Here is a 15,891-nt window from a genome sequence, read left to right as displayed (position 1 = left end):
GATACCAGTGATGCTGGCTTCATGAGGATTTTGGTAAAGTTCCAATAAGTTAGCAAGCCTTAAAGTTCTTTATAAATGTCTGGTCTTATTAATATTATCATTAGATGTGGCATATAGAAGATTGAAGTTAATCATTTGTTCCTTTCTCTTAAAGAGGTGTCAAGGAATGACTCCTGCCTAGATTTGCCTGAGATTCAGAATGGCTGGAAAACCACATCTCACACAGAGCTGGTTAGAGGAGCGAAGATCACCTACCAGTGTGACCCTGGCTACGATATCGTGGGCAGTGACACCCTCACTTGCCAGTGGGATCTGACATGGAGCAGCGATCCTCCTTTTTGTGAAAAAAGTAAGAGAAATCTCAGGTTTTCCTCTGAGTCAATAAGGGATCTGGTTGTAGCTAGAATCTATTTTGGAGTTTGAGGGTCTAGATATAGGAAAGTTAGGTTAGTGGTATAGCATTCAAACTTCCTTCATGTAGGACACCAATGAACCCTTTTTTCCTGAGGTTGAGCAGGGAGATGAAACAGAAAAAGGCTCTCTGTTTAGGATACTGCATGTACTCATGAAATCAGAATTGGAAGAGATCTCATATCTCATAAAGTCTAACTTCTGGCTGAATGGGAATCCCTCTATAATACCCCCCGTAGTGGGTGGGGAGGGCAGCTGAGTGGCTCAGTGGGTTGATAGCCAGGCCCAGAGATGGAAGGTCTTGTATTCAAATCTAGCATCAGACATTTCCCAGCTGTGTGATCCTGGGTAAGTCATTTAACCCTCTTGGCCCATCCCTTACCACTCTTCTGCCTTGGAACCAATACACAGTATTGAGTCTAAGACAGAAGAAGGTAAGGGTTTTTTAAAAACCCAAAGTAGTTGACCAACTTAATGCTTAGAAGTCTACAATGAAAGGAAGTTTGCTGCTTATCAAGGCAACCATTGTGCTTTCAGATCATGCTTATTGTTAGGAAGTTCTTCTATATATTGAACTACTCTCTCTTTGTCTCTCTATCTGTCTCTAGCTCATTTCCTCTCTCTTTCTTTCTTCCTCCTCTTCTCTCCTTTCTCTCCTCTTCCCACTTTCCAGAAGCCCATATGCTGAGACAGAATGTAAATATGTGTACCAGTGGGCCATTGGAAGGGGTAGGAAGGAGATCATTTAGCACATAGACACATAACACTTAACAAATATTTGTTGACTGCCTGCCTAACTGGTAGGCGGAAAACCAGACACTGCACCATTTTCTCAGAAACTTTTGGCTTTCCAGATAGAACCCATTTGACATCCTCCACCAGAGACATCATTTCTAATAGGCCCAATCCACTTAAAATCTAGGGAAACTAAAAAGTCCATAAAATATTTTTTATTTTTATTAGTATGATAAAAATTAAAGCAAAGATCTCTTCTTGAATATGTATAAATGTTACTGACTATATCTTGATTACATAGTATATAAGTCAATAGACATATATATGTATATATATATATATATATATATGAAATCTAGCCCACTATTCCCCACCATCCCCCTGCTCTATGCTTATCTAGGAAGAGGAAGGATATAATATCCTTTGTGACCTTTTATTTGAGCATTATTGCTGGCATATATGTGCATGCATGTGTGAGTATTTCTTAATTTTTTTGTCTAGACCTATGATTTAATCATTGTGGGAAACATATGGTCTAGAAACTTCCTCTGTTGTTCAAGGTCAATATCTGGATCATTTATCTGAAACTTCTCATCTTAGTGAGAAACAAAAGTCATAGAGATGCTAAATGACTTGCCCAGGGTCACACAACAAATATGTGTCAGAGGAAAGATGAGAAGCCTGATATTTTCTGACCACAAATCTGTATTCACTATACAACACTACCTCACCTGTAGATATGAATAGGTAAATTGCTCATTTAATCCTTGAACATATACATGTATGTCAAAAGTAAGTAATTTTGAGATTCTTTTCATTACAAAATCATATGTATCAGAAGTTAAGAACTTTCATGCTTGAAGTAAGAGGGTAAGACAGCACAGTAGATAGGGGTGGGAAGAGTGGAGCTCATCTCTACCTTAGCCACCACTGGGGAAGTTTTGACCCTGCTGGAGGACTGGGGAGGGAAGGATGAGGCAGGAAGCAAGGGGAAGAAATATTCCCTAGGATTATATTGTCATCATCCCTGAAATTTCAGCACCTTGGACCAAGACATCCACCAACTTTCCTTAATTATAGCTCAGAGATTTACTTATAAAAATACTTTGATAAAAGGGCCTCTGGAAAAAAAAATTCCTAGGGACTCTAAGGACTCATAGTCTATCTCTTTCTCTCAGCTCTGTTCTATATTTAGCTGGGAAGAGTAAGACAGAGACAGAGGAAGGAGGGAGGTGGAGGGAGAGAAAAGGAGAGGAAAGAGGGTCACTATATCCTTCATGACCCTTTAGTTGACCATTTTATTACCTTAATTGGTATTGTGGTCTATTGTTGGGAGCCATTTGACCCAATTGAAATTTCACTCAAGGATAAAAATTCACTCTTAAAGGAGCGCTAAATGGCAGAAATACCGCCTGTCTTTTAAAAGTCCACTTGGTTTCTTTTCTCTGATAGTATAAGACCATATAAGATGCATTGAGTGAAATGTAATCTCCCTGAGGGTAAGAAACATTTCATTTTTGCTGTTGTAATATATAAGGCAGTCTTCGGTACATAGTAGGTGTTTACTCATTGTTTCTGGAAGTAAATTGAATCAAGTTGGATTGGACAATAAAGGATGAGAGAACCTGTGTGTCTTGTGTTTTTTCTTGTTCAGTTATGTACTGCACTGACCCTGGGGAAGTGGACCATTCAACTCGTTTGATTTCGGACCCTGTGCTTCTTGTTGGGACAACAATCCAATACACTTGCAATGCCGGGTTTGTTCTTGAAGGAAGTTCCCTTCTGACCTGCTACAGCCGAGAGACAGGAACACCCATCTGGACATCCCGGCTCCCACACTGTGTCTGTGAGTAGTGTTTATTGACAGAATCCATATGGGCTCTGTGAACTTTGCTCTACAGTCCCTTGGCCTGCTATTGAGTGGGATATTTAGAAAGAGCCAATGCTACATTTTGGGCAGTTAAGTCCAATTTTTGGAAAATTGGTGAGCCTACAGGCTACTAGAAGGGATAGTCATCAACAATTTTCAGCCATTTACACAGAACCACCAAATTTTCTAGGCCTGAAGTCCCAGAGTTGGAAAAGACTTTAGTGGTCATCTATTCCAACCCCCTCATTATATAGAGGAAACACACAGAGACTGAGTAACTTGCCCAAGGTCATTCAGTGGCAGAGATACTCCAACCAGAGACAAATAATACTATGCCAGGAGCTTGGTGGAAATTTGGTGCATCTAATGGACCACAGAATTGGTGATGCCATTTCTTCACCTCTAAATCTTCTGGAGGCAATTATGGGTCAGGCATGGACAAAACCTGTCTTGTATGAAAAAGACTTGGAAATGTTGATGGATTGAAAAGCTCTATTTGAGTCAACAATGTGAGGTCAATCAGTCAGTCAACAAATACCAAGTATTAACTGTGTGCCAGATACTGTGCTAAGCACTGAAGAGAAAAAGGCAAAAGTTCCCTCAAGGAGCTCAAACTCTAATGAAAAGATGCAAACAACCATGCATGGGCCCAATATGTACAGTAGTCTCAGTAGGGTTTGGGTAGAGGACTTGGAAATTCTTATTGTAGAAAGTATAAACCAAGAAAGCAAATCCTTTAAGCTCCATTAAAAGAAGCATAGTGTCTAGTCCTGGAGAAGGAAGAGTCCTGCTGTTCTGAGCCCTGAGGCCAAGCAAATATAGTGTGCTGCATTTTATTCTGAGAGCTATATTCTATGGGGAATATGGTGGACCCCCTAAAAGTCCAACCACATCGGGATAAGTGAAAGGAATTAAGAATATTTTGCTTAGAGGAGAGAACACTTCATGTAGACACATAGTAGCTCTGAACAAGAATTTGGTTTTTTAAATTTTTTATTTTAATAACAAATTTCCACATAAGTTTTCCAAAGTTCTATGATCCATATTGTCTCCCTCCCTTCTTCTCTCCCCCCCCCATAGCTGACAAGCAATTCAATCTGGGTTATACATGTATTATCATACAAAACATGTTTTCAAATTAACTGAAGACGAATTTGAAGAGCTATCATATGAAAGTAAATTAGTTCAAGAGATATGTTCAGTTCCAAAAGGTAGAACTTGGGACAATGTTGAAAACTAGCAAGCTTTGGGGGCAGCTGGTTGGCTCAGTATATTGAGAGCCAGGCCTAGAGACAGGTGGTCCTAGGTTCAAATCTGGCCTCAGACACTTCCCATCTGGGTGACCCTGGGCAAGTCACTTAACCCCCATTGTCTAGCCCTTACCACTCATCTGCTTTGAAACCAGTATACAGTATTGATTCTAAGACAGAAGGTATGGGTTAAAAATTTAAAATCAAAAAAGAAAAGTAGCAAACTTCTGAATGATGAAATCTGTCCCAAAATGTGGTGGGCTGCCTTAGGAACTAATGAGTCTTCTCTCCTCACTGGTGATCTTGAAATGGAAGCCAAGTGATAACTAGTTGGGTAGGTTAGGGAGGATTTTTGTTTTAGGTTGCCTTATAAGTCCTCTGTTTTCCCCTCTGACTCTGAAGGGCTGTGTTTCTCTATAGGCATGTTATCTCTTGTGGCAAGGAAAAAGACCTTAGCAAATTTCACAGAGCAAAGTCCATCCTCATATTCCAATAAGGATTTAGAGAGCAGAGAATCATGAGATTTAGAGCTAGGAGGGACTTTGGAGATGAATTCCTCTAACCCTTTCATTTTCTTTTCCAGAGGAGTAAATTGAAACACAGGGAAGGGATTTGGCTGGTGCACACTCATACAGGGAATAAGTAGCAGAGCCAGGATCCATACGCAGATTGTTTTACTGAAACTGCAACTCAAGGACTTTTTTCACTGTAGCACCTGGCATAAGAAGGGAATTAGAATCAGACCACACTATAGTCTAGAATACAGTCTAGACACAGACCGCACATTGCCAGAGCTGAGAAGAACCTGAGAATGCAGAATTTTGGGGCTTTGAGGGGATTTAGAAAACAGAATAATAGATTTGCAATGTATTTTGAACCAGAGAACTAGGAGGAGCCTTGAAACAGAAAACTTCAGAAGCGAGAGGGACCTTAGAACAGAACATCAGAGCTGAGAGAGGACCTTCAAACAGAGGACATAAGGGTTTGGGGTGGGGGGAAATGCAACTTAGAACAAAGAATGTCAGAGCAAGAGAGGGACATTAGAACAGAGAATTCACAACTGGGAAGGGTCTTAGAATAGGGAATGTCAGAACTGGAAAGGGTCTTAGAACATGGAATGTTGGAGCTGGGAGGGGCCTTAGAAGAGAGAATGTTAGAGCTCAAAGTTAGAATAGGGAACTTCAGAACTCAAAGGGAACCTTAGAATAGAGATTGTCAGAACTGGAAAGGATTGTAGAATCATACAAGTGGAATTCCTTTTTACAGACAAAGAAATTAAGGCTCAGAGAAGGAATTCCTTCTTTTCTAATTCCCTTTCCTCCATCCTCAAATTTTAGAAAAGTTATAACTAGTCTATCAACACTTGTTGGGTTGAATATTTTTTTTCTTATTGACTGCAGGAGGTTCCCACCAAAATGTTCCACATGGTAGGAGCCACCAGGAATCTATTCAGCAAATGAAGTCACAGAAGACCCAGAAAGAGAAATTATAAACAAAAGCTTATTTTGAAATGCTAAACAGTGAGATGTTGCTAAAAGGAGTAGGGGAAGAGAGGGGCAGGTTTAATAACAAGATATTAGTGTGATGGCCCTCCAACACCCAAGAGATTAGCTGTATTCTCTACATCCAAAGTATCTTCTGCTCCAAAGATGCCTCCCTATGTGCATTATCTGTGCCATACCAAGTCATGTGGGATTCCCTACCACTGAATGCTAATGGTTTCACAAGCCACCAGGGTGTGAGGTGGCACTCGAGGCTTTAGGCATTCAGCAGAGAAATTATGATTACCAAGGCCTGATCAGACTTAAACTGATAAATTTGTCAGGACCATGGACAGGAACTGGTGCTCTTCAGCAATCCACTACTATATGGAGTTTGGGATCCTTGCTCTGAGTGTTTTTGAGATTGAGGTAAACTGATAGAGGGAATTTAAAAATGTTTCTGTTAGTGAGAAGTCAGAGTAGCCTTCCTATTAGGGACAGCTAGTAATTCTCTATGCACTTGGTAAAATCTACTCAAGTCCTCAGAAGCAAGACACACAAACTTTGTTCATAAAATAGTATTGGTAAGGATGTTTGGACATATTGAAGTGAGAATTTTGTGGGAAAATATCCAGGAAACTACTTAGTCTGGGTACAGAAAGCTTCTCCCCAGAGAAGATGCAGACCCTGTGTAAATTCCAGACCCTGGGGGCACCTCATGTGTATGAGCTAGTCATTTAACTAGAGCTTTGGGAAGTCACATCCAAATTTGAACTCCTGATATTTATCTAGGGCATTATTATTTGCAAAACACTTTATAAATATTACCTTTTCTGAGTCTTACAATAACCCAGTAGAAACTATATAACCCCAATTTCACTCATGAGGCTCTCAGATATTAAGGGATTTGCCCATGGTCACAAAGATAATGAGTATCAGAAGTAGGATTTGAACTCAGGTCTTCCTGATTGTGTTCAGCATTCTATCCACTACATAGGATTTTGTATTTTAGAGATGAGAAGGAGAGTTCTCAGGTTGAAAATTCATTTGAATTTCAGACTGCACTCCTTACATGAATTTAAGAAATAGTCTGCTCTCAATTAGAAAGGAGCATTGTTTGATAACATGTCACAGATCCAACTGAATGCGCACATATGAATGCAGTCAGGAAATTAATTTATTGACAGAGAGGCAGCATCCTTCATCATCTAGAGCTTGGGAGAGGCCAGGGATGATGCTAGATTTGAAATCAGAGAGATCTGGGGTTAAATCCTATTTCTGACTCTTGAGACCTTTGTGGCCATGAACAAATCATTAAACCTATGTAATACTCAATGTTCTATGTGGCCCTTCCAGCTCTGATATTTGATGTTCCAAAGTCCATTCCTTCTCTGATATTCTTTAATATAATTCTTCCCATCTCTGATGCTCTATCTTCTAAGGCTCTTCTCAGCTTTGACATTCTCTGTTCTAAGGTCCCTCCCAATCCTGACATTTTGTATTCTAAGCTCCCTTGCCACTCTGACATTCTGTGTTCCAAGACCTCTTCTGATTATTTACCCATAAAGTGTATTCAGTGAGTAATTATACTTTAAACAAAAATTCTTAGAGGGATGTCATGGGCCAGAAAGTCCAAAAGATCTATGGCAGTTTAGAGTTCTATTCAATCAAATAGCTATGTTCAAGTTGTAAAATACACACATCTTTAGATTAGTCATCATGACTTTATCAAGAATACTTCATTAGTGGGCAGCTGGGTAGCTCAGTGGATTGAGAGCCAGACCTAGAAATAGGAGGTCCTGGGTTCAAATCTGACCTCAGACACTACCCAGCTTGTGGCCTGGGTAAATAACTTAACCTCCATTACCTAGCCCTTACCACTCTTCTGCTTTGGAACCAATACAGTATTATAAGATGAAAGATGATGGTATAAAAAAGAAAGGACATTGAAAAGCTGGGACATAGCCCACAGAGGTTGGTCAGAAGGACAAAATTATTTGAATCCATGCCAAATATGAATTGGTTAAAGAATCTTATAATACTTAGCTTAGAAATTAGAAGACTTGGGGCATGTTTGGATGGGATAGGAAGAAGGGAAATGAGATCATAAATTTAGAACTACAAAGAACCACAGAATCCATCTCATTCAATCTGTTAACTTGTCACATGAAGAAACTTAGGCCTATGAGGATTAAGTGATTTAACTCAAGTCTCACAAGGATTGAGTGGCAAAGAGGGGATTTGAATCTAGGTCCTAGTATCATAGGATCATAGACCTGGAAGGACATAAGAAACCACCCAGTCAAATACCTTCCTTTTATAGCTGACCAACTAGGTGCCAGCTAGGTTGAATAATTTACCAAAAACCATACAGACAATACGTATCAGAGGTAGGATTTTAATCTAGATTCTCTGAATCCAAACTCAATTATCTTTCCATTATACTATACAGTTACTTTCAAATATTTAGAGAGGCATCAAATAGAAAAAAGATCAAAGTTGTTCTTCTTGGCCCCATTGGGAGAACTAGGATAAATGATAATTGCTTAACATTTTCAATCATGTCTGACTATTCATAACTCCATTTGGAGTTTTATTGGTAAAGATACTCACGTATTTAAGCAATTTCCTTCTCCAGCTCATTTTACAGATCAGGAAACTAAATCAAACAGGGTTAAGTGACTAGCCCAGGGTCACACAACTAGTAAGTGGCTGAGGCCAGATTTGAGCATTTCAAGGAGATGATTTCACTTATTTAAAAGAACTTCCTCATAAATTGGTACTTTTGCTTTCCTTGAAATGAAAAAATATTCCTTGAGAGTTTTCCATCATTGGACACCTCCAAGCAGATACTGAAGTATCACTTTTCCAGAATACTATAACTTTATGCTTCAGGCAAGATATTGTACCAGGCAACCCCTAGGGTTATTTCCCAATATTTTAATCTAAGACTCTAGGAATCTAATATAATTCATAATTCTGAGTTTCAATTATTCCATGCCACCTGCTGGCATTTTAACAGCACTGCACAGTTTATTGAAATGCTAAAGATATTCCAGAATATATTACTGAAGTGACAGTAATTCCGACCACCAATCGGGAGACAGAATGACAATTAGGAGAAGCTTGATTTTTCCTCCCCTCACCAGTACCCCTAGCCTGATTCTCATGGTTATGCTGCTGGGGCAATAGCTGGGGAGGGGGGTGAGAATCAGGGCATGCTAGCATAGATGATTCCTTCTGATTCCAAATCCAGTTCTCCTCTTATCAAGCAGCTGAGTGTTCAGGATCTGAAGTATAGATGGGATTCTAAAGGTATTCCTTTGTGAGGTGGAAGGTTAGTCGCAAAAGAGACTCTAATGTCTCTTTTAATTATAAAAACCTATAAGTGGACTCCATGGTTGAAGGAGACCTCTGCAGGGCCAGTTGTTTGGTCCAAGCAAGAATCATAGAATCACCAAACTTAAGAGTTGGAAGGGATTCCAGTGATCATCTAGTCTAATCCATTCATGAAATGAATCAACACTATAAAATGCCCAGGATATTGTTACCCAGTATCTTCCTAAATATCTCTGAGGAGGGGACAGCCTACTACCTCTCAAGGGAGGACATTCTACTTTTAGATAGCTCTCCTTCTTAGGAAAAGGTTTTTTTCCCGGTGTTAAGGTCAAGCTGACTCAGTTGGAATTCCTACCCATTGCTCCTGAAGTTTTTTCTCCAAAGTCAAACACTCCACCTCCACAATGGAAGCCTACCTTATTTTCTCTTCTCCAATCTAAACATACCCAGTTCTATTTCCTTGACTCTCACATGACATAGACTCAAGACCCTTCACCATCCTGGTTGCCTCCTCCAGGTATCCTCCAGATTATCAACTAATCTTTCTTTTCTTTTCTTTTTTGAACATTTTATTTAGTCAATTTAGAACATTATTCCTTGGTTACAAGAATCATATTCTTTCCCTCCCTTCCCCCCCTTCCCGTAGCTGATGTGCAATTCCACTGGATTTTACATGTGTCCTTGATCAGAACCTATTTCCATGTTGTTGATTTTTTCCTAGGATGTTCATTTAGAGTCTACATTCCCCAATCATATCCCCCTCGACCCATGTAATCAATTAGTTGTTTTCCTTCAATGTTTCTGCTCTCACAGTTTTCCCTCTGAATGTGGATAATGTTCTTTCTCATAAATCCCTCTGAGTTATTCAGGATCACTGCATTGCCACTAATGGAGAAGTCCATTACATTCAATTGTGCCACAGTGTATCAGTCTCTGTGTACAATGTTTTCTTGGTTCTGCTCCTTTCACTCTGCATCACTTCCTGGAGGTCTTTCCAGTTCACATGGAATCCCTCCAGTTCAACATTCCTTTGAACACAATAGTATTCCATCACCAACATATACCACAATTTGTTCAGCCATTTCCCAATTGAAGGGCATCCCCTCATTTGCCAATTTTTTGCCACCACAAAGAGTGCAGCTATGAATATTCTTGTATAGGTCTTTTTCCTTATTATCTCTTTGGGGTACAAACCCAGCAGTGCTATGGCTGGATCAAAGGTCAGGCAGTCTTTTATCGCCCTTTGGGCATAGTTCCAAATTGCCCTCCAGAATGGTTAGATCAATTCACAATTCCACCAGCAATGAATTAATGTATTCTCTCTTTTCTTAACCCATGGGACCCAGAATGGAAACTCAATCACCCGATAAGATCTGATGAGGTTAAAAAAAACACACACATGGAACTATCACCACCCTATTCTTAGAAGCTCTACTTCTCTGAATGTGGCTCAAGACTGCATTACTCTAGAGCCTCTAGGTGGCCCCAACTGCCTTGTCCTTACCACTCTTCTGACTTAGAACAATACTAAGCATTGATTCTAAGATATATGGTAAGAGTTTCTTAAAAAGATTGCTTTATTCTAGAGCTCAATGTTTTTGACAACCTGTAAAGCCCAACAATTTTTTGTCTAGATGACCATATCACCTAATGACCTAATGAATTCTATGGTTTGTCTTGGGAAGAGGGAGAGAGACCCTGAAATAAATCTTACCTGACTGAGGACATTTCCCAGGTCATTTTTTGACTCATTGCAGTGTGTAAAATATAAGGAATGCCTCCCAACAGTTCGCCTCCTATTTTATAGACTGGCTTCTGCAATTTTCCATTTCCCAGCAACGTGGGGATTATAGAACCCTCCAGGGACCATTTATGAGAAATCCTTGACTCTAGGAAATACTGTATCCATTAGTCATAAAATGAAGCATGGTAATCCTAAGAATGAATGAAAGAAAAAGCATTTATTAATAATGTAGTAAACCTAGAACATTGTATGAAAAGTGCTGGAGATACAAGTAGAAAAGTTAGACATTTGATGTTTACAAGGGACTCACAGTCTAGTGGAGGAGGCACCACATAAAGGAGGGCTTAGCTGCAGGGCAGATGGAAAGGCTAAGCTGTTCACAGAGTATAGCAGCAAAGCAGATAATAATATTATGATCCTAATGGCAATCACAGAGTGAGTGAGCCCCAATGCTTTTTATTCCACTGTGTCCTCTTCCTGCTCCTTCCTTAGTTGCCTAAGGGGTTGCTACCCACAGGGATCTAAAGAAACTGGTCTTAGAAAAATGTATGCATTCTCTAATGCCAGAAGGAAACTAGAAGCATCCCACCAAAAAACACTAGCAAGAACATAGAGTCTTCCCATCAATGATCCATACTTGAATATTATCATCCAGAAAAAAATCACAATAATATCTACATGATTGAATGGATTTTTCATTTTGAATTCTGGCATGATGTAGTCTCCTTTACACACACACACACACACACACACACACACACACACACACACACACACTGCTAGAGTTGGAAGGAACCTTAGAAATTATGGAGACCAAGTCCTTTATTTAGCAGAGGAGCAAATCTAAGTTCAGAGGAAGGAAATCACTTTCCCTAGGTCACACAGCTAATTAATTAGTTGTAATAGTACTTGAACCCCAAAGACTAAGCCTTTTGACTCTGAGTCTGGTGTAATTCCCATTACACCACACTGGCTCTTTTGACAAGTTAACACTTAATATGCACATAGCACTGTTCTGTAAAGATTACAAAAAAGATTAAAAAACCCACTCCTGCCTTCTGGAATGTCATAAACAAATTGGAAAATTATGGAGTTTCAGAATGTCTGTCCATGAATGTGAAAGGCCATTAAGACCAATAGATACATTTAAAAAAACTCCCCTACTCCAACACACTCAAGTTGTCACTGAAAACTTTTTAAAAATTCTTACTTTCCATCTTAGAATCAATACTGTGTAGTATTCCAAGGCAGAAGAGCAAAGAGGACTAGGCAAGAGAGTTAAGAAACTTGTCCAGGAAGTGTGTGAGGCCAGATTTGATCAGTGAAATTCTGAAGACCTTTTAAAGGCTATTCCACCAGGTTTTCCTGAAGGACTCAAATTCTGAATAGCGTAGATTATTTGGAAGTTTTGTTTTGTTTTCCTCCTGTCACCAAGAGTAAATATACTTATTTGAAATCTCTACCTTCTCCTCCTAATTCTACTTCTGGATCCCTTTAAAACAAATCTAAACCCTTTTCTATGTTGTGTTATTGTTCAATCATTTTTTTCAATCATGTTCAACTCTTTGTGTCCCCAACTGGGGTTTTCTTAGCAAAGATGCTGGAATGGTTTGCCATTTCCTTCTCCAGCTCATTTGACAAATGAGAAAACTGAGACAAACTGGGATAATTGACTTGCTCAAGATCACTAAGTGTCTGAGGCCAGGTTTGAGTTTAGGTCTGACTAACTCCAGACCTGGCTCTCTATCCACTGGACCACCTAGCCATGTTACTGCCCTTTAACATCCTACCTAAGCATTCTCTTCTCCAAACTAACCATTCCTGGTTCCTTTGATCTTAATAATGGCAGGCCTGAACTCAAGACCTGACCCTTCACCATGGTTCCTCTCCTTTGGACACTCTCCAGATTATCAATGCCCTTCCTAACCTGCGGTGTGAAGAATTTAATGCAACATCCCAGAGAGGGTCTGACCTGGGAACACTATCCTCTAGTGTGGTTGTCATATCCATGAAGCAATGGAGCTCAATATCACATTCAGTTGGGGGAGGGTAAACGAACCAAACAACAAGGTTAACAGTTTAGCCTATACATAATCAAACTCTATTGAAACAGCAGAGATCCTATGGCAAAGACCATGTGATTAATCTAAAAGATAAGCTCTGTAGGGGCTGAGATGGTACATTCTGGGCATGAGGAGTAAACTGTACAAAGGCCTGGTGGTGGGAAATAGGAAATTATAATGCCCCTCTCTTCAGTACTCATGAGATTAGCATTGCCCATCAGATACTTGTATTCCCACATTGGGTTTCTACTCCCTCATGCTATAAGGTTTGTTAGAATGTAAGTTCCCGGAGGGCAGGAGCTATTTCATTATTGTTTCTGTGACCCCCCATCTAAAGAAGTTCCTGGCACATATTAGGTATTTAATGAAAGCTTATTGAGTACCTGATTGGTTGATTAGTGTTTTGGAGTGTAGGTGAAGTCATTTGAGACATACTTTAAGGAAAGTACTTCATAAATTAAAAGGTTTTATAGAAATGGGTAAAATGGTGTTAATGTCCCTGGGAAGGGGATCAGTCTGCAAGCTTCTTGCTCTGAGACTACATAGACTTTGAATCTACTGGAAGGGCTAATTGCCAGTAGCTGTTTGCTAAGTACCCTAGGTTATGTAGACCACAGGCAAACAAATCCCTGAATCCTTGAAACCTAACGGTAACATTCTGCTTTCATTGCAGCTGAAGAAACTCTTGCATGTGACAATCCAGGACTGCCTGAAAATGGCTACCAGATATTATACAAGCGGCTCTACCTGCCGGGTGAATCCCTCACATTCATGTGCTATGAAGGTTTTGAGCTGATGGGAGAAGTGACTATTAAATGCATCTTGGGTCAGCCTTCCCATTGGAGTGGACCATTACCTGTCTGTAAAGGTAAAGAGCCATCTCTTCATTCATCATGGTCACACTGAAGGGTCACTCAGAGCTGATCAAGAGAAAAACATAGCCTTCCCAGCCTTCTCAGACAATTCTGGGTATGAATTCTATCTCATAATGTTGAAGCTGGGAAGGAACCTTGAATGAATGAATGAATGAATGAATGAATGAATGAATGAATGAATGAATGAATGAATGAATGAGCGAATGAATGAATGAATGGATGGATGGATGAATGAATGAATGAATGAATGTATCAATGAATGAAAAACATTATTGATATTTTCCATGTGCCAAGCACAGTATTAACCTCCTAATCACACACAGTAGTCACTTAATAAAAGCATATTGACTGACTAATTACTAAGTTACAAAAACAAAAGTGCGACTATCCCTACTTCAAGAATCTTCTAATTGGGGAAGCCATTACATATCATAAGGTAGTGGGGCCAGTGAGTAATTTTGCCCTGGGGAATCAAAAAGGTGCTGAGTAGTATAATAGAATGGTCCATTAATATACCCCTTCTCAGACAGCACGATAGCTGATTTAATTCTAGTTCCCGGAGAAGAAATCAAAAGGAGTGTGTTGAGGATGGGGAGGGATAGTATGTAGTAGCTTTGGGGTGGACAATGTGGTCCATGGTCCCAGGGAGTCCAGAGCTGAGTGGTAGAACACAAGGCACAGACTATGGCAGCAGAGTGATACTTCAGAACATAGAAAAAAAAGAATGTTTAGTGCTAGGACATAGGATGTCATCTAGAAGTAAGTGACTTTAGAAACAAGCTAATCTAAACTCCTCATTTGACAGAGAAAAGAAGCTAAAGTCCAGATGGGGAAATGATTGGCCCGATTAGCCAAGTGGCAGAGCTAGGGCTTAAACTCAAGTCTCTTGACTCCATATGCAATATTCTTTCCCACACTCTATGCCATCTCTCCATGAAAGTATTCTGAACTTGACTCTAAACAATCAGGATGTGCTTTGTCACAATTCACAGAGTCTTAGATTTAGAGTAGGAAGAGAACCCCCAGAGATCATCTAGTCCAACCATTTCACAGATGAAGAAACTGAGGCTCAAGGAGAATAAGTGACATGTCTAAGGTCATTCAGGTAGCAGGGTCCAGAGGAAAAGTTTAAAACTGGGTCATCTGACTCCAAAGCTAATAGAATCTTTCTAGTATACCACATAATCTCTCCTTAAGTTAAAACATACAAATATAAAAAGTCTGTGTGTAGACAGAGTAATCAGCTATCTTTGTGATAAAAATGAATAGGTGATGGATAAGTCCCTTTCTAGCCTCCATCCTGAAAGAAAGTATTTATTCATTCTGCTTATTGATTCCCGGAATCACACTGTTAGCAACTCATTCATCTGGCTATAAAAAAAAAAAAACAAGTGTCTTTGGGAAAGACAAAGAGTCTTTTTTGCTAATCAAGTAATTTATGACTTGGAATAAATGATTTTTTAAAATCTCCTTATCTGAATACAGTCTTTCATGGAGGTTAGAGAACACACATGAGGTAGACTGGGTACCCTGGACACAGACTTTGCAGACTTCTCAGTTTTGTCAAAGGAGGACCAGCCCTAATATGCATGTTTCTCTTTAATAGTTTAAAGGTTCTGATTCTCATGGTGAAAAGAGTTGTGATTTCTAAGAACAGAAGTACCCTCTATCTCCTCTATCTTCTGACTATTACAAAGTATCCCACGAGCACCTTTGTTTCCATGGAATATTTAACAATGCTTTTTCTTACAAAGAATCCATTTGTAATTTTATAGAGAACACCATATTCTGTGACAAAGTAGCCTATAACTTCTACACCATTATAAAGTACCCTATAAGGATCTTTTTTATAAGAAGAATATCTATAATCCTTGCTACTATAAAGGATCTTCTAAACTTCTGGTGTTACTATGATACATAGTATTTTACTGGTACAAAGTATCCCCTTGTATCATCACAAAGCCTGCTATTAAAGCATTAATTAATAATTACTGAGCTTCCCCACCTTGTGAGCACCTAATCTATGACTCAGTCTTGTTAGAAAATATTCTATCATTCATATAGGGTTATATTTTATCCTAGAATCTTAAGAAGTATTCTATAACTCCCCTACTTAGCAAATA

The 15,891-nt window shown here is 39.4% G+C and overlaps 1 protein-coding gene across 1 annotated transcript in view; it reads left to right on the top strand.

Moving 5' to 3' along the window:
• SEZ6L (seizure related 6 homolog like) overlaps positions 1-15,891 on the top strand; it is a 43,905-nt gene that overhangs the window by 9,661 nt on the left and 18,353 nt on the right. The window contains exons 2-4 of the mRNA XM_056821570.1: positions 155-349; positions 2,801-2,992; positions 13,567-13,761. Coding sequence (XP_056677548.1) covers positions 155-349; positions 2,801-2,992; positions 13,567-13,761 — 582 coding nt within the window. The remainder of the gene's footprint in view (positions 1-154; positions 350-2,800; positions 2,993-13,566; positions 13,762-15,891) is intronic.

The sequence above is a fragment of the Monodelphis domestica genome, chromosome 3 (assembly GCF_027887165.1).
Source record: "Monodelphis domestica isolate mMonDom1 chromosome 3, mMonDom1.pri, whole genome shotgun sequence".
Taxonomy (NCBI): domain Eukaryota; kingdom Metazoa; phylum Chordata; class Mammalia; order Didelphimorphia; family Didelphidae; genus Monodelphis; species Monodelphis domestica.
The sequence above is the reverse complement of the archived record's forward strand: the minus strand, read 5'-3'. Positions and strand labels throughout refer to the sequence as shown.